This window comes from Lampris incognitus, chromosome 6, assembly GCF_029633865.1.
Source record: "Lampris incognitus isolate fLamInc1 chromosome 6, fLamInc1.hap2, whole genome shotgun sequence".
NCBI lineage: Eukaryota > Metazoa > Chordata > Actinopteri > Lampriformes > Lampridae > Lampris > Lampris incognitus.
Genome location: NC_079216.1, coordinates 5,664,005 through 5,686,956, shown reverse-complemented (window position 1 = coordinate 5,686,956; position 22,952 = coordinate 5,664,005). Strand labels below are relative to the sequence as shown.

At 49.7% G+C, this 22,952-nt stretch overlaps 1 protein-coding gene across 1 annotated transcript; it reads right to left on the bottom strand.

Moving 5' to 3' along the window:
• Positions 1-6,755: 6,755 nt before the first annotated feature.
• pparab (peroxisome proliferator-activated receptor alpha b) lies at positions 6,756-21,171 on the bottom strand. Its single transcript, XM_056282215.1, has 4 exons — positions 21,065-21,171; positions 13,354-13,559; positions 7,354-7,807; positions 6,756-7,064 (listed from the first exon to the last, which is right to left on the bottom strand). Exons 1-4 carry the CDS (start codon positions 21,075-21,077, stop codon positions 6,820-6,822), a joined length of 918 nt encoding a protein of 305 aa, XP_056138190.1. The 5' UTR covers positions 21,078-21,171; the 3' UTR covers positions 6,756-6,819.
• Between the last annotated feature and the right edge of the window lie 1,781 nt (positions 21,172-22,952).

Sequence of the window (22,952 nt, the reverse complement as noted above, 5' to 3'; positions counted from 1 at the left end):
ATTTCCAGCAGCAGCAGCAGCAGCTAGGGACACAAGAGGACATCAGCGACAGGACGACAACGAGAAGCTGAAAAATGCTCAGCGGCAAACGGTCCGGGACAACTTCAACCGATCATTAAAGCGCTTGTCCGTGAGGCCTACGAGAAATGGACACACAGCGTTGGTTCCTACTCAACTTCCGCTCCCGGCGGAGAACAAATAGATCACTGCGGTCTCTGGATTCTCCAGTCTTTACAGTGTCTGTCCTCCCAGTCACAGCAACTACACTTTACTGATTTAACTCTGGGAGCAACAGCCAATATGTCGGGACTTCCCGTGCAGCTGCCGACTGGCTCGCGTCGGTTTCCTATGAAGACTCCTTCCTCTTCCTCTAGCAATTTGAGACTAGGGGTGTAAGGAAATATCGATACACGCGAGTATTGTGATATTATCTTGTGTGATACTGCATCGATTCTCAAAACCACTGTATCGATTTTTAATTGTTTACATGTAAAGGTGTGTGACAAACATGTTGCGTTGTGTGTAACCCCACGACCGCTAGATGGCAGTGTTGTGATCTATCTTCAGCCATGTGACTCTTCCACTCCAACCCAACAACGTCAACCGAGACAGGAAGCAACATAAGCACAAAGTACACGGGCCTATGAAATCGCAATAAATCGCCTTTCTTACAGTATCATGATATATCGCCTTTCTTACAGTATCACAATATATCGCCTTTCTTACAGTATCATGATATATCGCCTTTCTTACAGTATCGTGATAAATCGCCTTTCTTACAGTATCATGATATATCGCCTTTCTTACAGTATCATGATATATCACCTTCCTTACAGTATCATGATATATCACCTTTCTTACAGTATCACCATATATCACCTTCCTTACAGTATCATGATATATCACCTTTCTTACAGTATCACCATATATCACCTTCCTTACAGTATCGTGATACATCACCTTCCTTACAGTATCGTGATACATCACCTTCCTTACAGTATCATGATATATCACCTTTCTTACAGTATCATGATATATCACCTTCCTTACAGTATCATGATATATCACCTTTCTTACAGTATCACCATATATCACCTTCCTTACAGTATCGTGATACATCACCTTCCTTACAGTATCGTGATACATCACCTTCCTTACAGTATCATGATATATCACCTTTCTTACAGTATCATGATATATCACCTTCCTTACAGTATCATGATATATCACCTTTCTTACAGTATCACCATATATCACCTTTCTTACAGTATCACCATATATCACCTTCCTTACAGTATCGTGATACATCACCTTCCTTACAGTATCGTGATATATCGGCATATATTGAATGGTAACCCCTGTATCGTGATATGTATCGTATCGCCAGACTCTCGCAATACACAGCCCTATTCGAGACGCAAGAATGTAGTTGGAGTTTAGAGGTGACGTCTACGACCGGACCGTTTCACAAGTAGTCGACACGAATTGAACATTTCTCCACACGATGCACAAACAACAACACTTTTTGTGGGTCTTTTGAGTCCAGACGACATTTCGGCCAATGTGCTCCACCTCTTTCGCTCCCCACATGGACTGATACCAACATGCAACCAAAGCGAGGAGGGTTATGGATGTGAGGGAGGACATGCAGGTGGCTGGTGTGACAGAGGAAGATGCAGAGGAGAGGAAGAGGTGGAAACGGATGATCCGCTGTGGCGCCCCCTAACGGGAGCAGCCGGAAGTAGTAGTAAATAATATAATAGAATCTGTTGATAGAGATGACAGCAACTATCCATCCATCCATTATCCAAACTGCTTCTCCCAATCAGAGTCACGGGATGCTGGAGCCTGTCCCAGCAGTCATTGGGCGGCAGGCGGGGAGACACCCTGGACCGGCCGCCAGTCCATCACAGGGCAGACACCTTCACACCTAGGGACAATTTAGTACGGCCGATTCACCTGACCTACACATCTTTAGGCTGTGGGACAAAACCGGAGCACCCGGAGGAAACCCACACAGACACGGGGAGAACATGCAAACTCCGCGACCCGGGACAACCCCCCAGGTTGGACAACCCCGGGGCTCGAACCCAGGACCAGCTTGGATTACAGCAAACTGAGCGACAAAAATGAGGCGTAGAACGAAAAAACCTCAGACATTGCTGGTGTGTTAGGAGAGCAGACGAAGAGTCGGGACAATAAGAGTTAGCTGTTGCATGCTGGCATCACACCGAAGAGCTTGAAAACACGTCGACTGCTCGGGTAGCCATGTTTCTAGCATAACAGAGCTACGCAACATCAGAAAGCAGCTGCCCAACAGAAGCTGGCTATGTGAATCTGGATTCAAGTGAATGCAGGGTAAATGATGTGAACGCAGCAGCGTTAAGGGTTAGGGGGTAGGGCCGAAGGAATGAACGTAGTAAATGAGGGGTCCTCACAAGGACAGAAAAACAAACGTGTGTGTGAGTGTGTGTTGTGAATCTCTTGTGTTTTATGGCATGAGCACTTGCTAAGGCACCGACTGTTGGAGGATAATCCCCGGGTATCCATATCACAGAGGCCCAGGCATTCTGCAAGTTTCAAAACAAAACAAAACAGCTGTGTGTATTGCATCCTGTGGCGGCGGCGGCGGCGGGAGGGGGGGGGGGGACGTTCTTTTAAAAGTACATTGACAGGCAGCTTGGAAGTGAATAATCTACTTATGGCATGAACATGTTTGGTGAGTTAGTAAATACAACATAGCAGCAACGGAGGACACAAGTCAGCCAAACACCCAGATATAAAACACGAGCCGTTATATAGAAAAGGAAAAACAACACAAGATATACTGCATTCGAGCTGCTGCCTCTTCCTGACTGATAGCATGCTGGGTAATCACACACACACACACACACACACACACACACACACACACACACACACACACACACACATATATATATATATGTGTGTGTGTGTGTGTATATATACACACACACACACATATATATATATATATGTGTGTGTGTGTGTGTGTGTGTATATATATATATATATATAGCGTTTTCTTGTACAGTCTGAGGAGGCCACTGGGGGCCATGTGTGGTACTGGAAGCTGGGGGTTTTTCACCTGTGTAAAATCCCGTTTCTGGTGGAAACGGGACCTGAGAGCACAGCGCTGGAGACGGGGGACCGACCGGTGTATTGGGGACCGCTGAGCTGTTAATAGTGTCTCGAAAGGGGAGATGCTAATAGAAACACAAAAAAACATGTCTATTAACAATAACACCTCTTGTTAAAGTAGCTTTTTTGTTTGTTTTTTTTGTCTGATATGCAAAAGTACTGGAGGTCAAGTGTTGCTTTCAGCGGTGAATAGAGGTGTGCTGGTGCAGGCCAGCATCTCTGTCTACTTCATACTGAAAGAGCTTCATCAGATGCACACTTAAGGTATAGACAGTCCTCTGGAGATTAACGGTGTGTGTATATATGTACACATGTATATACATGTATATGTATACACATATACATAGAAATATACATATACATATATACCATTGCACATATATGTGTGTATATACGTATACACATGTATATATACATATATGTGTATATATATGTATACATATATGTACATATATATGTATATATGTGTGTATATATGTACATATATATGTATATATGTGTGTGTATATATGTGCATATATACATATGTGTGTATATACATATATAATCTTTATATATTTTTTGCACACATGTATATATATATATTTCCCATAAGCAATAATGATCAGTCTCTGTCCAAAACGGGAATCGACAAAAGGAATGTGCCTCAGTCAGTCTCAGATCTACCGATATTCATATGTTCAGATCACCTTGTTACCCTTGAGTCTATTTACACTGAACTCGTCTGACGGCGTCATTTCAAATCAACAGTTATTGAATCTAGTCATACATATATATACTTTAGCTTTAGTATAAAAATATCATCCGAGGCAATTAAAACACAATTAACGTGGCGCTTCAACACAAAGAGGACATACGTACCACAGTACACACACTGTAAAATGTCAAAACATCGAGGGGCCATGTACCGAACAGAGGAGTACAAAAGGTGATCGTCATTAGTACCTTGTAGACCTTGGGGTTAAAAGCCGGGGCAAGCAGTCGAGGATGATTTCCATCTATATACATCCTGCTTACGCTCCAGAAGTTAGGTCCATTACACTTGAGCAAAAAAAAAGATTCAGTTAATTCATAATGAATGTAGAGATTTTGGTGAAGTAAGCAAATGAAAATACAAACGAACGAAAAAAGGAAATTCCCTCACAGAATCCCAAATATATTATCCCAACATGCACATTTCACCGTTTCCCGAGACGGCTTCCTGTGGAGGGCGTCTGTCTGCGCTCCCATGGGAGGCCTTCTGACCTGCACCACTATCTGCCCAGTTAAGGGGACAGACCTACAGTATGGGTGGAGACCTACAGTATGGGTGGAGACCTACAGTATGGGTGGATATGAAGAAAATAACTAGTTTGACTTTTCATGTGTCACTTTTCATCTTAGAACGCTTGTCAGGTGGTGTCATGTGGTGTCAGGTGGTGTCATACGAGTGCTCTCCACCCTCTGGTTTCTCTACGGTGGTTTGTTGGCAGTGCTACTTTCTCCTTGAAACCTGCAGCACATCGTGGGCAGCTAGCTTCAAGTCTGTAGCTAACCGTGTCCCCCCCCCCCTTTTCTCCCCAATTGTACCCGGCCGATTATTACCCCGCTCTTCCGAGCCGTCCCGGTCGCTGCTCCACCCCCTCCGCCGATCCGCGGAGGGCTGCAGACTACCACGTGTGGAGTCGCCAGCCGCTTCTTTTCCCCTGACAGGGAGGCGTTTCACCAGGGGGACGTAGCGCGTGGGAAGATCGCCCTATTCCCCCTCCCCCCTGAACAGGCACCCCGACCGACCAGAGGAGGCGCTAGTGCAGCGACCAGGACACATACCCACACCCGGCTTCCCACCCGCAGACACGGCCAATTGTGTCTGTAGGGACGCCCGACCAAGCCGGAGGCAACACGGGATTCGATCCAGCGATCCCCGTGCTGGTAGGCGACGGGATAGCCCGCCACGCCACCCGGACGCCCCCGCTAACCGTGTTTAAATAGGAAAATCGAATGCAGGTAAGCAGTTTGAGGGACACTGCTCCCCCCCTCCCCCCTTCAATATGACAAGTGTGTGGTGATGAAAAATGGTGACATGAATTCAAACGCCACGACAGCCACGTAGCATTTCTGTTCAACCCCCCACACTGTTCCGCCCAGATTGGTTTCGCAGAGCGCGAGTAATCAACAACCTCCGATTAATTGCTATAAATATTTGCAAAGAAAAAAACTTTTGATTTGTGCGGCTCATAACCGCGAGCCACATCCGCAGGTAGGATCAGGGCCGCCGAAGACACCGTGGAAGGCAGAGAGCGTGCCGGATAACAGAACCGAACGTGGAGGGACGCTAAGCGAGTGGGAGACAGGACGTCCGAGGACGGGTACGAGGGAGAAAGTTAAGACTAGATAACTCCACCCCCCCCCTCCACCCACCCCCCACCCCCATGGTGTCTCTCTTCACTGCAGATCTGTTGGGAGCACGCCAGTATTAAGGTTGTGATGCGGTGTAGTGTGGATTTTAGCCCTTGGATGCCGGAGTACAAAACAGGCTGGAGTGCCGAATATCTGTGCATGTGTTTTCTGAGAAAAGGCCTCGTCACGTCGTCGCTGCAGCATGAAACGGTCCCGTGTCACGCCTCCGAAGCGGACGGCGCGCTCGGACTTGCATTGCGGTGCATGTACACAGTCAGTCTACGCCTGGGCCGCGGCGGCCTCCAATGACCTGGGGTGTCGCTAGAACTCAACGCACCTTTTCCCCGTGGCGTTCTGGAGGCTGAGGGTCACTATTGCCCTTTCAGTTCGACTTTATCAAAAGAGGAGATGTTTGCAGAGGTCTGCCACACCTGCTTCAAGTCACGAGCCAAGTCTCCACGCTGGAGTTCGGCCTTGGCGGGAAAAGGGAGAAAACGACCATGTGCAACATTGACCATCGTTACTTATAAATTACCGGCTAAAAGACTCACAAATGACAGAGGTGATTAAATGCAGAGTCCCGGTGAAACCACGAGTGTGTTTCCGCGGGGTGTAAAAAGACAAGATGGTGTTGGTCAACTAGACACGAACAAACAGTTAGCCGCCGCCACCGCACTCATGGCGCGGGGCGGATGACATCATCGACAGGGCACAGCCACGAGGGAGAAGCTGCCTTGCTTTGAGACTATATTTGAAACTATCTTAATATTTGCTGCCAGCATTGAAGTCACTTGGGTGGTGTTAACTGCAAACGTAGCTGCATATGGCTCTTTGCTCTTTGAGTTCGGGCACAAGCGTCTGACCTGGACACGTACTGCTGGAGGGGGGGGGGGTCACCTTGGCGAGCTCACTTCCTTCCCACATTTTCGGGCATTTCGTCAAAGTCAGGGCAGGTCTGTCTGTCTAGCTAGCTACAGGCGTATATACCGTTTTCTACACTTGGGGCTCGACCGCTTCTTCCGTGCCGTTCCGCATACGTGACTGTCCTGAACCGGAAGGTCCTCAGGCCAGTGTCTGGTGACGAGTTCTCGCGACCTCCACAGACCTCCAGCGAACTCCCCCCGCCAGAACACACGACAAAAGCCAACTCTCGCTGCATGAAGGAGCTTAAAAGTGGTTCAACCCTAGCTTATTGGAGAACTCCTCTTCCCGGAAAAAAAAAGAAGATCGTACGGAGAGGGCAGACAGGGGGCTCCTCCTCCAACCTCCCCGTGTTCCTCAGTACATGTCTCTGTAGATCTCCTGCAGGAGCGGGTGGAGCGAGGTGTCCTCCGTCTTTTTGATCTCCTGGACCAGCTGGGCATGCTCGGTCACCAGCTGCCGCAGGTCAGCCAGCTTCTGCAACAGCTTAGGGAAGAGGAAGGCGTCGTCCGGGTGGTTGGCCAGCAGGTGGAGCCGCAGGACCTGGACGATGCTCTCCTGCATGCCCTCAATGTGCCGCACGTTCACCAGCCCGGGGCGATCTGGAGAAAAGGGGGGGGGGGTTGATTGAGAATCAACAACAACAGCAATCAATCAATCAATCAATCAATCAATCAATCAATCAATCAATCAATCAATCAATCAATCAGAAATTCTGTTATTGCCACGTGCAGTACATGCAGTAGAAATATTATAGCTTAAAATGCAGCCTAATTTGAGTTGTATTTTCTTTTTTGCTCATTTTATTTTTAGATCTTGACACCAGGTCATCACGAATGACAAGTCAGCCCCTCCCCCCCTCCCTCCCTCCCTCCCTCCCCGCCTCCTCACCCCCGCAGCAGATGATGGCCGCCACAAACAGGGCCAGGTCGCTGTCGTCCAGCTCCAGGGCGTTGAACTTCATGGCAAACTGGAACTTGGGCTCCATCATGTCGCTGAAGGGCCTCCGCAGGCTCTTGAGGAACTCGCGGGTGATGAAGCCCGAGCCGTACGCCACCAGCAGGCCGTCCTTGTTCATGCAGGACGCCAGCATGGCGAAGAGCGCCTCGTACACGCCGTACTTGAGCAGCGTCACCTGGTCATTGAGGTCCAGGCCGGAGAAGCCCGGGACGGACTTGGCGAACTCGGTGAGCTCGGTGACCGTCTCCACCGAGGTGCACTGGCAGCAGTGGAAGATGCGGACCTCCGCCTCCCTGTCCTTCAGGACGCCTGCTGTGCCCACCATCTTGGCCACCAGCGTGCGCTCCGCCAGCTGGAGAGTCTCCATGTCATGGATGACGAAGGGCTGAAGAGAGGAGGAAGAGGGTGAGGCGTACAATCCAGACGAGTGACGACTAGACTGTCCGGATGTTATTTCTGCAGAGGAGCTCAGCCTAACCAACTCTGCTATGCCGCCATGATGCATTTCTCTCTGTTGCATCTACACACTGCACGTCATCTGTACTTTGTGGAGCACTTTGTAACAATTATTTGCAAAAGCTACATCAATAAAGTTCATCATACCTATATAATAATACACAGTACATATACTGTGTATTTATATATATATATATAAAACTCATTCTATCTATATAATCTATATATTATATATATAATATAGTCTTTTAGTGTGATAAAAGATAGATAGATAAAAGATAATAGAAAAAGTTAAAAGATATTATAAAATCTTTATTTTCTATATATAAACTACATGAAAGAACATATACTTTCAACATGCAGAAAAGTTTATATGAAAAAAAGCTGAATCAGCAAAAAGGCAGACGGACAGACAGACAGACAGGCAGGCAGGCAGGCAGACAGACAGACAGACAGACAGACAGACAGACAGACAGACAGACAGGCAGACAGACAGGCAGGCAGGCAGGCAGACAGGCAGGCAGGCAGACAGACAGGCAAACAGACAGGCAGGCAGACAGACAGGCAGGCAGACAGACAGACAGGCAGGCAGACAGACAGACAGACAGGCAGGCAGGCAGGCAGGCAGACAGACAGACAGACAGACAGATGGATATATATATATTGTAGTGTCACAACAGCAGACAGTTCTGACCCCTTCTGTCTCTCGTGGTTCTTTGTCTGCGGTCGGAGGACAGAAATGTGAAATTCGGGTGGGTGATGGGGGTCACGGGAGATGTTGTAAGAGCTGTGCGTGTCATTATTGTGGTGCACGGGGTGATTCTGCGCTGCAACCAAACTGTGTAACTTCCAGACCAGGCTTCATGTTACTTGGCTGAAACAGCGTGCGGTGATGCTGACCTCACCCGACCTCCAGATTGGAAATGTGCAGCTCGTTGATGCTAATTCGGTATGCTAATTTTCACACATAAGAGCCACAAAGACACCCCCCCCTTTTTTTTCTCTCCAATTGTATCCGGCCAATTACCCCACTGACAATTACCTGACAGTGAGGAGTTTCGCCAGGGGGACGTAGCGCGTGGGAGGATCACGCTATTCCCCCCCAGTCCCCCCCCCTCCCTCCCGAACAGGCGCCCCGACCGATCAGAGGAGGCGCTAGTGCAGCGGCCAGGACACACACCCACACCCGGCTTCCCACCCGCAGGCACGGCCAATTGTGTCTGTAGGGACGCCTGACCAAGCCGGAGGTAACACGGGGATTCGAACCGGCGATCCTCGTGTCGGTAGGGAACAGAATAGTCCACTACACCACCCGGACCCCCTCACAAAGATTATTCTGCAGAAACGCCACCGTTTAAATGGCGGCACAGAAACCACTGTTTCTTCATAAGCCCGGGTTCTTCTGCTTGTGGGGAGACACGGTACGTGGGCTTGGCTGGACGTCGCTTTCCGCCCCCCATTAAAACCCCCAGTACGTAAAGCGGAGCGGCGCGCAAGAGTTGTGCTCATCTTTACAACGGCATGTCTTCATCTGGACTGGGACCCGAGCCGGTCTCTGAGGCGGATCTCCTTCCACGACCAGGGTGCAGTAAAGCTGACTTTGGACCCCAGCCGAGTGTCCATTAGGTTACACTGTAAAACCGAGTTGGAGGGATGCAAATAAATCAAAGCCAGAGCCAAAGCCCCCCCCCCCATGGTGTCAAGTCCACCATGGGGGGGGGGGGTTCACGAGTGTTAAATCACACCTTAACAGACGTAATACTTTCTCCACAAGTGTCGCTTACAGTACATATGTAAAAGCATAATAGTATTGGTCTCATTATTTCATAATAGTCCCCCGCATCCCCGCCACCCTGAGAGCAGCATCAGTGCTTTGGATGGATGGATGGATGGATGGGTGGATGGATGGATGGATGGATGGATGGATGGATGGATGGATCGATGGACATTATTTCATTCAGTTTTATGTTTCCAACTTACCAGTTTAAATTGAATCTATCTTGTAATATAATAACTACTCATCTGTTTAAAATGTATCAAATATGCTGAATCTAAGTATCATCTTTATCCAAAGTAATGGGAGCAACAAAGTAACAGTATGCTAGGACAGAAGACCAGGATGCTAACCAGAAACGTGCAGCTATAACCCAGTAAGCTACGAGTAAACCAGGTGCACCTGAACGGATGAGGGGTAGTGACGGGCTGATACATGAGAGTAAACGCAGTCTTTTCTACTCCTCTGGCTCGCCTCCTTATTAGCATGTGATGGTAAATATAGTATATTTGGGCGGCACGGTGGTGCAGTGGTTAGCGCGGTCGCCTCACAGCAAGAAGGTCCTGGGTTTGAGCCCCGGGGTAGTCCAACCCTGGGGGTCGTCCCGGGTCGTCCTCCGTGTGGAGTTTGCATGTTCTCCCCGTGTCTGGGTGGGTTCCTCCGGGGGCTCCGGTTTCCTCCCACAGTCCAAAGACATGTAGGTCAGGTGAATCAGCCGTACTAGATTGTCCCTAGGTGTGATGTGTGTGTGGCGGCCCTGTGATGGACCGGTGGTCTGTCCAGGGTGTCTCCCCGCCTGCCGCCCAGTGACTGCTGGGAGAGGCTCCAGCATCCCCCCCACCCTGAGAGCAGGATAAGCAGCTTGGATGATGGATGGACGGATGGGAAATACAATCTACATCAAACACTATGTGGCATAAATACACAACCTACAGTGGACCAAACACAAGTAGTATTTTGATTCCTTGAGGAGGGGAATATTGAAGGCCACGTCTAATATTCACCTTATATTCACGTTTATCGGATGATTACCAATCATCCCTGTGACACACGGGATTCAAGATACTGTTTGGTACAATGGGATGTGTGTATTTATCCCACACAGTGTCTGATGTAGGTTTATTTAACGCCACATCCTAATGACCAGCAAGCAAACTGGAGATTTAGCAAAGACCCCCTCCCTTTACTCCTACACGACTGTAACTACGTCTATTCACGCCGAGGTTCCTTGCTTATGTGTGCCTCGTGAACGGCCTGGGAGTCAAAGTGTTACCACAACAGCGCCATAATAACAACAGTATGCAACGAAATAAAAGCGTTTGCTAGGGCGGCAGGTCTCAATCAGGTCCTCAGGTACCATCAGTACCGCCAGTTGTAAATTACATGCAGCTGTTGTGGTTTTATGGCGGGGTACCTGAGACAACAGGTGAATGTGACGAGGCACCTGGCAGAACGGGGAAGCGGCTGGACCGGAGGTGCCCGAGGACCCGACTCAGAACCGCTGTGTGAGAGTCATGTCAAGTGTTATGTTTTGATATATTGCAGAGCCCGGGCGGGGACCGTGGCCCTGACCGGAGCTGCGCCTGAGGAGGTGACGCCAGGGGCGGTCTGACGGGACGCGGAAGCGGGGCAGGCTAAGCTAACCGGCTAGCCCGTGCCGACCGGCGGTGGCGACAGTCATCCTGGACAGTGGACTAGTTGGACTGCTGCACTGAGTTTCTTAACCGTTCGTGGCTTTTTCTGGTTATTGCTTTGTTGTCTCTGTTTTTGTATGTTTTGGCGGTGTCGTTTTTGGGGATTTTGGATGTGTGTTTTTGTCTTTTGTGTCATGCTGCTGCGGGCTGGGGGGGTAACGGCGTTTCGTTTCTTTTGTGTACGCGAGTACACAAGAGAAACAACAGTAAATTGTTTTTTGTTACTGCGGCTGCAGGAGACACGCAGTGAGAGAATGAAGGAACCGGATGACGAAACTGAAAAACGGTCTACACCAGGGGAGCCCAACCCCAGGCCTCCAGGGCCGCGCTGCCTGCGGCTATTTGTTGCAGCCATGCACTACACCACCTGATTTAACTAATTCCTTTCCCTCGTTGGTCCAAGAGGTGAGCTAATTGGGTAAATCCGGTGGTGTGGTGCATGGTTGCAACAAATACCCGCAGACACTGTGGTCCTCGAGGCCTGGAGTTGGGCACCCCTGGTCCACAGGCTACTGTGCGGGGGGGGGGGGGCATCGCCAGCTGTGTGGCTCGTTCACAGCCGCTTACAAGCACCAACACACCATCAAGTCATCTGCAGAACCCGGGCCGGGGTCACACGGGGTCATACGACCCCCCCACCCCCGAAATGGACTCGGAGAACCATGAAGTTGGACCGAGGTTGCGGTTGATGGTGGACGTGTTCACTGAATGACCACGTCCGTATCAAGTTATCCGACCCCTCCACCCCTCCACCCATGGCCCTCGATGGACCGTAAACCTCCACCGGCCAGCGAGCGGGAAAGACGCGTGTTTGATGGTGTTTTGAATGGGAAGGGGTCGCACGGAGAGAGAGAGAGACAGCGAGAGAGAGAGACAGCGAGAGGGAGAGAGACAAGGGGTGGGATTAAGGGAGGAGTGTTGGGCTCATACAGTGGCTCTTTATATCATTCTGGCAAAAAAAAAGAAAGAAAGAAAGAAAGAAAGAGAAGACAGATGTTTCCTTGTCCAGCGAGCGTGCTGGCCTTTTGGACTGATTGAGCAAGGCACCTCAGTCATCGGCTGGCTTCAGCAGATCCTCTAAGGTGGTGCCTGCCGGGTCATGTTGAGACATAAGGACGAGTTTGGTTGCGCATTTCTCCAGAGAGTCATCAGAAAGAAAAATCACCCACTGACCAGATTTATGACACGTGAAACACTTACAACACCACCCACAGCCCCCAACACCCACAGCCCCCATCTTACACTTCTGCTTCCCCACACGGATACACAAACCAACCACGTCAGCAGAGCGATCTAGCTGTCCGTCTACCTGTCTGTCTTTCTACCTTTCTGCCTGTCTGTCTGTCTTTCTACCTGTCTGTCTGTTTGCCTTTCTACCTGTCTGTGTCTGTCTGTCTGTCTGTGTCTGTCTGTCTTTCTACCTTTCTGCCTGTCTGTCTTTCTACCTGTCTGTCTGTCTGTCTGTCTGTCTGTCTGTCTGTCTGTCTGTCTGTCTGTCTGTCTGTCTGTCTGTCTTTCTACCTGTCTGTCTGTCTTTCAACCTGTCTGTCTACCTGTCTGTCTGCCTTTCTACCTGTCTGTGTGTGTCTGTTTGCCTATCTGTCTGTCTTTCAACCTGTCTGTCTACCTGTCTGTCTGTCTTTCTACCTTTCTGCCTGTCTGTGTCTGTCTGTCTTTCTACCTGTCTGTCTGTCTTTCTACCTGTCTGTGTCTGTCTGTCTTTCTACCTTTCTGCCTGTCTGTGTCTGTCTGTCTGTCTTTCTACCTGTCTGCCTGCCTGCCTGTCTGTGTCTGTCTGTCTGTCTGCCTGCCTGCCTGCCTGTCTGTCTGTCTGTCTGTCTGTCTGTCTGTCTGTCTGTCTGTCTTTCTACCTGTCTGTCTGTGAAAGATTAAAACTTGTGTGCTATGAACCAGTGGCTGTTAGGAAATTCCTATTGTAGCTTGAGCTGTTAACACCTAATCCACACACACACACACACACACACACACACACACACACACACACACACGTACTGGGTTGCTGGTCTTGCCAGTGAGGATAGTCCGGGCCTTGGCCTTGTTCATGTTGAAGTTCTTGAGGTAGGCCTCGTAGATCTGCCTCGCCAGAGACTTCTGGTCGGCCAGCTGGGGGTCCTCCACCTCCCGTTCCCCCGTCACCATCTCCGCCTTCAGCTTCAGCTTCTCCGACTGGGGCATCCGGCCGAAACGGATGGCTGTCGACACGGAGAACGGCAGAGCGTCAGAGACAGGTGACTGACATCCGGCTAACCTTAACTCAGCTGTCGGTGGCGTTTAGCTGCCAGCGTGTTTTAGACATCCAGACCCCTGAAGCAGTGCTGCAGAGACAGCAAGGACAGACACGTCCATCTTAACAAGGCAGCAAAACTTTTCAAGCAGTGGAGTAGTATGAAACCATGGATGAATAGAAGAGAATAGAATAGAATAGAATAGAATGTAATAGAATAGAATGGAATAGAATGGAATGGATTAGAATTCAATGGAGCAGAATAGAATAGAATAGAATAGAATAGAATAGCATGGAATAGAATACAATGGAGCAGAATATAATAGAATAGAATGGCATACAATGGAATGGAATAGAATAGAATGGAGCAGAATAGAATGGAGCAGCATAGAATAGAATAGAATAGAATGGAGCAGAATAGAATGGAGCAGCATAGAATAGAATAGAATAGAATAGAATAGAATAGAATAGAATAGAATAGAATAGAATAGAGCCCAGTACAATGAGAGAGGGTACAGGCCTGACAGAACAGTGCAGGGAGAGTTGTTGGTGAGTGTGTGAGTGTGTGTTTGCATGCTCAGAGCGGTTGTTTTTCCTACAGAGGTACTCTGGCATCACTCAGACGACCTGATCTTAACTGACTAATGAGCTTAGACCTGAACTGTATTTAACCTCGAAAACACACACACACACACACACACACACGCACACACACACACACACGCACAGACACGCACACACACGTGGTCTAATCCCACCGCCAGTGTTAATTAGACGATAAAATCATAAAGAAGGATGAGATTCCCTCATTTTTTTCTGCATTTTATCAACTTAACAAACCCAGACCTGCAGTATGCGGAGGATATTGCCCCTGACACGCCAACTGTGGAGTAGACATTTTCCCCCCACCCAAAAATGAATAAATGAATGGACGACTGCAGTGAAAACGAGACGATCTCCAGACGAATTGTCACTACTGCAGCACTTGTAAGTGAGACATGACATTCCTCTCAGCTTTCGTTTTCTTCTGGTTTTTCCTTGAACTGCCAGGTACCGGGTCGGTGATGAACGTTTTTTGGTTGTATTTTCTTAAGTCTGGCCGCTCCATTAGATTACCGTGCAGCGATTAGACGGCTCGAGTAAAGCCGGGCGGCAGATCTCTGGGCAGGAGCCAAGTCTAATTAGGATGAGAGGAAGCGAGCGGCCCCCGGGTCACCGTTACGTCTGTGATGAGGTGCTGCATGAGGGAGGCGGCTGCTCCACCGCTCACATTCACCCGGCTCAGCTGCTGCTGTGGAGGAACCCTGCAGACCCGAGCTTGCACCGGCACCGCCAAGCGCTGCTCTGTTCAGGCACATTTCTAATCAGCGCAAGGCCAAAAGTAAGCCTAGATGACACTTCTGACTGTCACATGTTCAGAGCACACGTACACTGTTCAGTATCATTCATGGGAATAAAAGAAATAATAACTTCACATTTTAACATTAGATTTCCTCAATCCTGAATTACCTTGGTTTTATATATAACTGAAGTCTCTTGTCTGTCTGCGACCGGACGAACAGCGCCACGCTGCCATTCCAATCCACTTTGTGGTCAGAGGGGGAATTACACCCAAACAGGCATTGAACTAGTAAATACAAATATATATATATATATATTCTTCCTTCAGCTTTCTTTCAGCATTTTCCCTGTTTTTACAGTTTCCATGGTTTCCAGGTGTGTGTGTGTGTGTGTGTGTGTGTGTGTGTGTGTGTGTGTGTGTTCTATCTATCTATCTATATGAGAGAGAGAGATAGAGATATATACATATATAGATAGATAGATAGATACACACACACACACACACACACACACACATTGGTATACACACGCGTCCTGAGTCAGAGTCGAACCCAAAATGACGGGATCAGACCCGGTACTGGTTTTTCTCGCTGACCTAAAAGGACACTACAGAGATGTGAGTCCTTCGTTGTCTTGGTGACTGTGTGAAATACCTCATATGTATATAACAATACAATAGAAACCCTTCGTCTGCAGATGCGGGAGCGAGGAGGCCCTCCGATGAGACGACGCTGTAAAAACAACTGAAGCCGGGTCCGCGGTGGCGTAGCGGTCTAAGCGTCGGCTTTGCGTCGATGCAGTTGCCCGCTGGGGGCCGGGGTTCGCGCCCCGGTCTCGTCAGACCCGACTATGGCCGGACTCCATGAAGCAGTATGATTGGCAGCGCTGTCTTGGGGAGGGGGGCGGAGTCAGCTTGTGTTCGTCACATGAATGCGTCTCTGTGTGTGTGTGTGGGGGGGGAAGCAGTGGTTCGGCCTGGAGTCGCCTTGTCCCGGAAGCGATATTAGGAACCCTACATAGGCCTCGCCAAAATCCCGTTTCTGGCTTTGTCACGTGTGCGCCACCGTAGCAACGCGAAAATATGTTGTTATGGGGTTAGCGCTCATCAAGGAAACGCTGTACACCCACAATTTAACCTGTCTAAGTTATCCACAATCAACATTAATATAATACCAATAACGTATCCAAGGAGCAGAGGCAGACCTTGTAACCTAAAATTGTTAGGTTAGTCAACTTAAGGCTATTCTTTCCCTCACAATCATAATTTCAACCCCATGGTTCACTTTTTAGACGATTCATAAGTTATGTAACTTAATATTTTGATTATTTTTAATCAAAACCAAAAATAATCTAGACTTCCTGCTTAATTTCGTTTTCAGGGCAAACACTTAAATCTTAAGACAAACATCCTAGTCATGTCTTTCACTTCATTTACCAGAAAGTTTACATTTTCTACTATTAGCCTAGGCCTATAGTGTATAGTGCACAGTGTTGTATAAAGAAGGCCTGCTGAAAAGCTATAGGCTACTTGGGTAACGTTACTTACCTCCGTTCTGTTGTTGACAGCCAGCAGTCCAAAATTACAAAAGCAGCCAGCTGTCCAAAATTGCGAAAAATACAAAATTACAAAATTGAAGGTAGCTAACGTTAGCTTTGCTTCGCACCGAGTTGATAGTTGATTGTTTCCTTAGCAACGCAGCGGAAATCCGGCGTCCGTTTGCGAGATTTGGGACAGGGTACGGGATTTTGGCGAGGGCTATGTAGGGTTCATAATATCGCGTCCCGGAAGTGGCGAGGCGTCTCCTTCCAGACTGCCGGCGGGAGAGATGCAGTTGGTGAACGCATGATGCAGTACGAGGGTGGGGGTTTGAACTAGAATAGGGAGCGATTGGCCACTAAACTGGGAGAAAAATCAGAAATAAATTTAAAAAAAACAAACCCAATTGAATTCCAGTTTTCGGTGAGAAACTTCCGGAACTTACAAATCAATGGGTGGTCGATACGGAGAGACTTGCAGCATCGGGGGGGGGGGGGGCGTGGCCGGCCTCACGGTATCAGTTTGCCCTCCGCTCTCCGGTGACCTACCTCCAACCTCTACAGTTACAAACCAGCCTATGAAACCCAAGAACACGCTTACCGGAAGAGGACGCACAGCTGACTGACACACTAGCGTCCAACATGAGACAACCGCCATTACCCAACCTGCCCTGCGGCCCCGGGATGCTGCGGGACAGCCGTCCGTAAAGAATCTATGGAGCGTGCTTAAAGACGTCCCAATACGTACACGGCTAGACCGCCACGCCACGCCACGCCACGCCAGCCGGCCGGCCGCCCCACCACACCGCCGTTCCCTGGACACTTTCCAAAAGTCTGCCCTGCTCACTGGCCGGTCCGGGCCACCCGAGCCGGCAGCGCCACCTGAGGTCACATGACCCCACATCATCACTTTCGTTTTCGCCGTCCGCACTCCGACTCTGGGCGGGCGCTTTCAACGTCCTCCACGCTGGGCAGCGTTTCCAGGAAGGCACACGTGGGGCGGTGGAACACGCCGGCTCAGGGTGGACGGGTCTCACGCCGTCTGTTATGTGAGGCCGCGTCACCTGACGCTTACTGGACGGGTCTGAGGACGGGGACCTGTGTGTGTGTGTGTGTGTGTGTGTGTGTAACAAGACTCAGTGCAGGGAGAAATATCCCAGGTTCGAGGGAAGGTTTGACATAACGTATAGATGACACGTAACAGGAAACAACATGAGAAGTGTCTCACAGTAACCACACTGCACACACGGCTCTGCTGGTCCAGAGCCCACACGAGAAGGTCTGTCTGAGGCTCATTCGGCAGGTGGCGTCTGTCTGTCTATCTGCCTGTCTGACTGTCTGTCTGCCTGCCTATCTGTCTGTCTGTCTGTGTGTGTGTGTGTGTGTCTGCCTGCCTGTGTGTGTTTGTGTGTGCGTGTGTCTGCCTGCCTGTCTGTGTGTCTGCCTGCTTGCCTGTCTATCTGTGTCTGTGTCTGTCTGTCTGCCTGCCTATCTATCTGTCTGTCTGCCTGCCTGTCTGTCTATCTGTGTCTGTCTGCCTGCTTGCCTGTCTGTCTGTCTGTCTGCCTGCCTATCTGTCTGTCTGTGTGTCTGCCTGCCTGCCTGTCTGTCTGTGTGTCTGCCTGCCTGTCTGTTTGTGTCTGCCTGCCTGTGTACCTGCCTGTCTGTGTCTACCTGTCTGTCTGTCTGTCTGCCTGCCTGCCTGCCTGTCTGTCTGTGTCTGCCTGTCTGCCTGCCTGTGTACCTGCCTGTCTGTGTGTCTACCTGGCTGTCTGTCTGCCTGTCTGTGTACCTGCCTGTCTGCCTGGCTGTCTGTCTGCCTGCCTGTGTACCTGCCTGTCTGCCTGTCTGTCTGTCTGCCTGTCTGTCTGTCTGTCTGCCTGTCTGCCTGCCTGTGTACCTGCCTGTCTATGTGTCTACCTGGCTGTCTGTCTGCCTGCCTGCCTGTCTGACCAGACAGACAAGTATACACCCACCCTGTCATCTCTGAAATCTATTTTGGTGCATTTGTGTGCAGTGGGCCTTGACCTTGGCCGGGGGACGACACACCGTGTTGTGTGTGTGTGTTGTGTGTGTGTGTGTGTGTATGTTGTGTGTGTGTGTGTGTGTGTTGTATGTGTGTGTGTGTTGTGTTGTGTTGTGTTGTGTTGTGTGTGTGTGTGTTGTATGTGTGTGTGTGTTGTGTGTGTATGTTATGTGTGTGTGTGTTGTGTTGTGTTGTGTGTGTGTGTGTGTGTTGTGTGTGTGTATGTTATGTGTGTGTGTGTGTGTGTGTGTGTGTGTGTGTGTGTGTGTGTGTGTGTATGTTGTGTGTGTGTTGTGTTGTGTGTGTTGTGTGGGTGTGTGTATGTTGTGTGTGTGTGTGTGTTGTGTGTGTGTGTTGTGTGTGTGTATGTTATGTGTGTGTGTGTGTGTGTGTTGTGTGTGTGTATGTTGTGTGTGTGTGTGTGTGTGTGTGTGTGTGTGTGTGTGTGTGTGTGTGAGAGAGAGTAAGCTGTGCCCCCCAGGATCTGACACCCGCCCCACAGTCCAGCGTCCCAAACACAGATAAGGGCGGCTGAACTGAAAACCCAGTGTTGCTCCATAACGACGGATGACTTCTGCTTGTGGCGTGGCTGCCAGCTCTCCGCCCAGCCGTGACCTCGATGCGCCTCGTTAGGTTAAAGGGGGAGCAAGAGGAGGAGGTGCTGGAGATACTTCTGGTCAACTCTGAACAAAACGCCACCAAAAGACTGTGCTAAAAGCACACCGACATCTGTTTCTGTTGCTGTCGATGTAAACACAGTTTAAAAACACATTCCGGGCGTCCGGGTGGCTTGGCGGTTTATTCCGCTGCCTACCAACACGGGGATCGCCGGTTCAAATCCCCGTGTTGCCTCCGGCTTGGTCGGGCATCCCTACAGACACAATTGGCCGTGTCAGCAGGTGGGAAGCCGGATGTGGGTATGTGTCCTGGTCGCTGCACTAGCGCCTCCCCTGGTCGGTTGAGGCACCTGTTTGGGAGGGGGGACTGGGGGGGACTAGTGTGATCCTCCCAAGCGCTACGTCCCCCTGGTGAAACTCCTCACTGTCAGGTGAGAAGAAGCGGCTGGTGACTCCACATGTATGGGAGGAGGCGTGTGGTAGTCTGCAGCCCTCCCCGGACCGGCAGGGGGGGGGGGGGTGGAGCAGAGACCGGGACGGCTCGGAGGGGGGGGGGTAATTTACCAAGTACAGCTGAGGAGAAAAAGGGGGAAAATTCCATTCCGTTCCTTTATCCAAACCGCTTATCCGAGTTCGGGTCGCGGGACGCCGGAGTCTATCCCAGCGGTCACTGGGCAGCAGGGGGGGGGGACACCCTGGACAGGCCACCTGTCCGTCACAGGGCCAGAAAAACGGAGTGACCTTGGAGGGAACTGGTACTGACCCGGAGCGGAGCAGGTTTCCTCACAGCAGCGGAGTGAATCGCAACACGTCCTGATGATTTGTATTGACAAACACAACGTGTCCAAACAAACGAGGTGATGCAACGACTGACCCACCCCAGACGCCCCCCCCGACACGACCCCAGTAACCACACGCTGGCAGCACACGTCTGCTACCGGGGGCAGATATCGGTAACGATTTCGGTTGACCCCGCACTCGCGGCTCTTCTGGGAATAATCCGGCGACTGACGTCTCATCGACCCCGCCGGTCCGTCGGTGGAACGCGGCGGCCCGCCGCTGCCCCGCGCCGGGGTCAAGCTGCTGGGTCGGGGAGCAGCTTTTGGGCGCATCTCAACCTTGTGCAAACACAGCTGGGCTATTCATCCATCATGGGAAGTGCACCATGCACGCCAGGAGTGAACAGGCTGATCCGGATCAGTGCAAACGCCGACGGGCCGAGTGTACGTCCTGGATGGGACGGTGTCCAGAGAGACACTGTCCCACCCGCCTGTTTAATCGCATCCCCAGCAAACTTTGGAAAAATGACATTTGAAGCGTCTCTTTCAGGACGTTCGAGTCTCAACTAACAGACTCACAAACGTGTTTCGGGTTTTTTTTTTTTTTAGATTCCCATTCAAACCGTCTCAGCTCCCAAATCCACATCAGCCGGCCTGACTAGACCAGCAGCCTGGGACGGGTCAGGGCTGCAGGTTGCATTCTGTAAAAAAAAAACCAGGAGTCTCGACTCCGGGACCGCCGGCCCTTCTCTTCGGTCTACAACTTGCCTTGACATGCAACCAAGCACCAACCTGCGGTGTTAGGTTGCTTGTTGTGTGTAATTGTGCACGCCGAAGTCCGCGTGTGCGAGTGCGGCGGAGTCCCGTCGACCCGCTGCACAATGGCGCCCTTAAACCCCGCATGTCTGCATGTAACAGGATCTGTGTGTGTGTGTGTGTCTGTGCACGAGTGCGCTCGGGCTTCCGTCCTGGCACCGACACAAGTGTGGTGTGAAGCTGCATGTCTGTGTCAGCATGCTGTGTGTGTCCGTGTGTGCGCATGTCTGTGTCAGCATGCTGTGTGTGTCCGTGTGTGCGCATGTCTGCCCCTCCTGCCCCGCCTGCTTGCTTGGAAGCGGCGCCCCAACCGGTCCAACGCCACACATGCGTGCACGCCGCGGGCTTTCCGACTCACCGTTGTGGGACATGCCCACCGAAAGGCACTTCTGGAAGCGGCAGTATTGGCACTTGTTGCGATTCTTCTTCTGGATCTTGCAGCGGCGCTCGCACTTGTCGTACTCCAGCTTCAGACGGATGGTCCTCCGGAAAAACCCCTGGAGAGGACGACACAGGACGGAAAGGTTCTGAGCCTCACAAGCGACACCGAGCACCGCCGGCGGATCCCGCAGCGCACCGGCTCTCGCCGCACGTCACACTTCCCCACCGTTTGTCTCAACGTCCTGGGGAGGGGATGACTTTATACAGCCACTTCTAGACAGCAACACAAACACAAATACACTGACGTCACTTTTTCACTGCACTACTGAGTCGGAGTACGACTCCTCAAGTATCGGCCGACGCCGGTCCCCAGTCTCATCCACCACTCTGCTGAGCGGTATGGACTTACACCTTTAGTTTGGCGTCAATGTCATTAACAAAATACAACAAAATACAGGCTTCCATCAGGCAAACTGGTTAGCAGGGGCGCAACAAGGGGGGGGGGTGCAGAGGGTGCAATGCACACAGGCGCCGCATCAGCGGGGGCATCTAAAGACCGTACGCAAAAATATTATGATCAAAAAATATAACATGTAACTATATATTCTAATCCCAAATTTTCATCCAAGTAATAATATTTATGAATACCAAACTTTTAAAAAACAAATAGGCCTATAACCGGAAATTGTTTACTGTACACTGTACTTTTGGCGCCCCCCGCTGATGTGGCGCCTGTGTGCATTGCACCCTCTGCACCCCCCTTCATGGCGCCCCTGGGTTAGAGGTGGGAAAAGGTGAGAAGGCTGTGTGACCAGAGACACACACAGACCTTTGAGGGGGTCCGGGGGTCTTTTTTTTAATACTAGAACGGCCGGGATTTCACTCCTACCTGAAACGACCATAGGCGGTCAAATTGACCGCCAGTTTTTAAACTCTATATTCTGTCAAGATAAATACCCAGCTGAGATATTAATGCGTTACATATGTTGGCATGGCTGCTAGGAAACGACTGACACCAAAATTAACATTTTAACAACTTTAATACTATTTTTCAAACAATTTAAAATGGCCGCTGTCCAACGCCTGTAAATCCTGCAGCGCCTCGGTGGTAGTCATGCTGCGTCTGTAACCAGACATGTTGGACATCATCACACTTCAAGTTGAGACTATTTCTCTCCACTGGATGGCGCTAGTGTGTTTCTAGGACAGAGCGACGAACTTCACGAAGGAAATGACGCCACCAACACGCGTCATAAATAGTCACATGACGCGCACGATCACGCGCAAATTACGAGCCGTCTTTTTGACCAGTCATGGTCGTTTTAGGTGGAGCTTGTCTTAACTTTTTTGTGCAGCTGATCTAAAACTCATTTTCACGCAAATATATCAAATTTTAGCAGCATTCGGGGAGCGGCAGGTCTGTGTCTTTTTTCCCCCCACAAAGTTATTAAACTTAAAATCCAAAACCATCAAAACGACAACTTTGGTCATTCTAGTGCTGAGTGATTTTATCATATTAAAACCATTAAGAATGATTTTATCATGGTAAAACTATTAAGAGTGATTTTATCATATTAAAACCATTGAGAATGAATTTATCATGGTAAAACTATTAAGAGTGATTTTATCATATTAAAACCATTAAGAATGATTTTATCATGGTAAAACTATTAAGAGTGATTTTATCATGGTAAAACTATTAAGAATGATGTTATCATATTAAAACTATTAAGACTGATTTTATCATGGTAAAACTATTAAGAATGATTTTATCATATTAAAACTATTAAGACTGATTTTATCATGGTAAAACTATTAAGAGTGATTTTATCATATTAAAACCATTAAGAATGATTGAATCATGG

Bases quoted from the DNA above. Each gene is read 5' to 3' on its own strand.
- pparab (XM_056282215.1), bottom strand. The intron at 7,808-13,353 runs GTGTGTGTGTGT...TCCTCTCTTCAG, and splicing joins AGACCAGCAACCCAGTACGT to CCCTTCGTCATCCATGACAT. The intron at 7,065-7,353 runs GTGAGGAGGCGG...CCTTTTCTCCAG, and splicing joins GGCCATCATCTGCTGCGGGG to ATCGCCCCGGGCTGGTGAAC.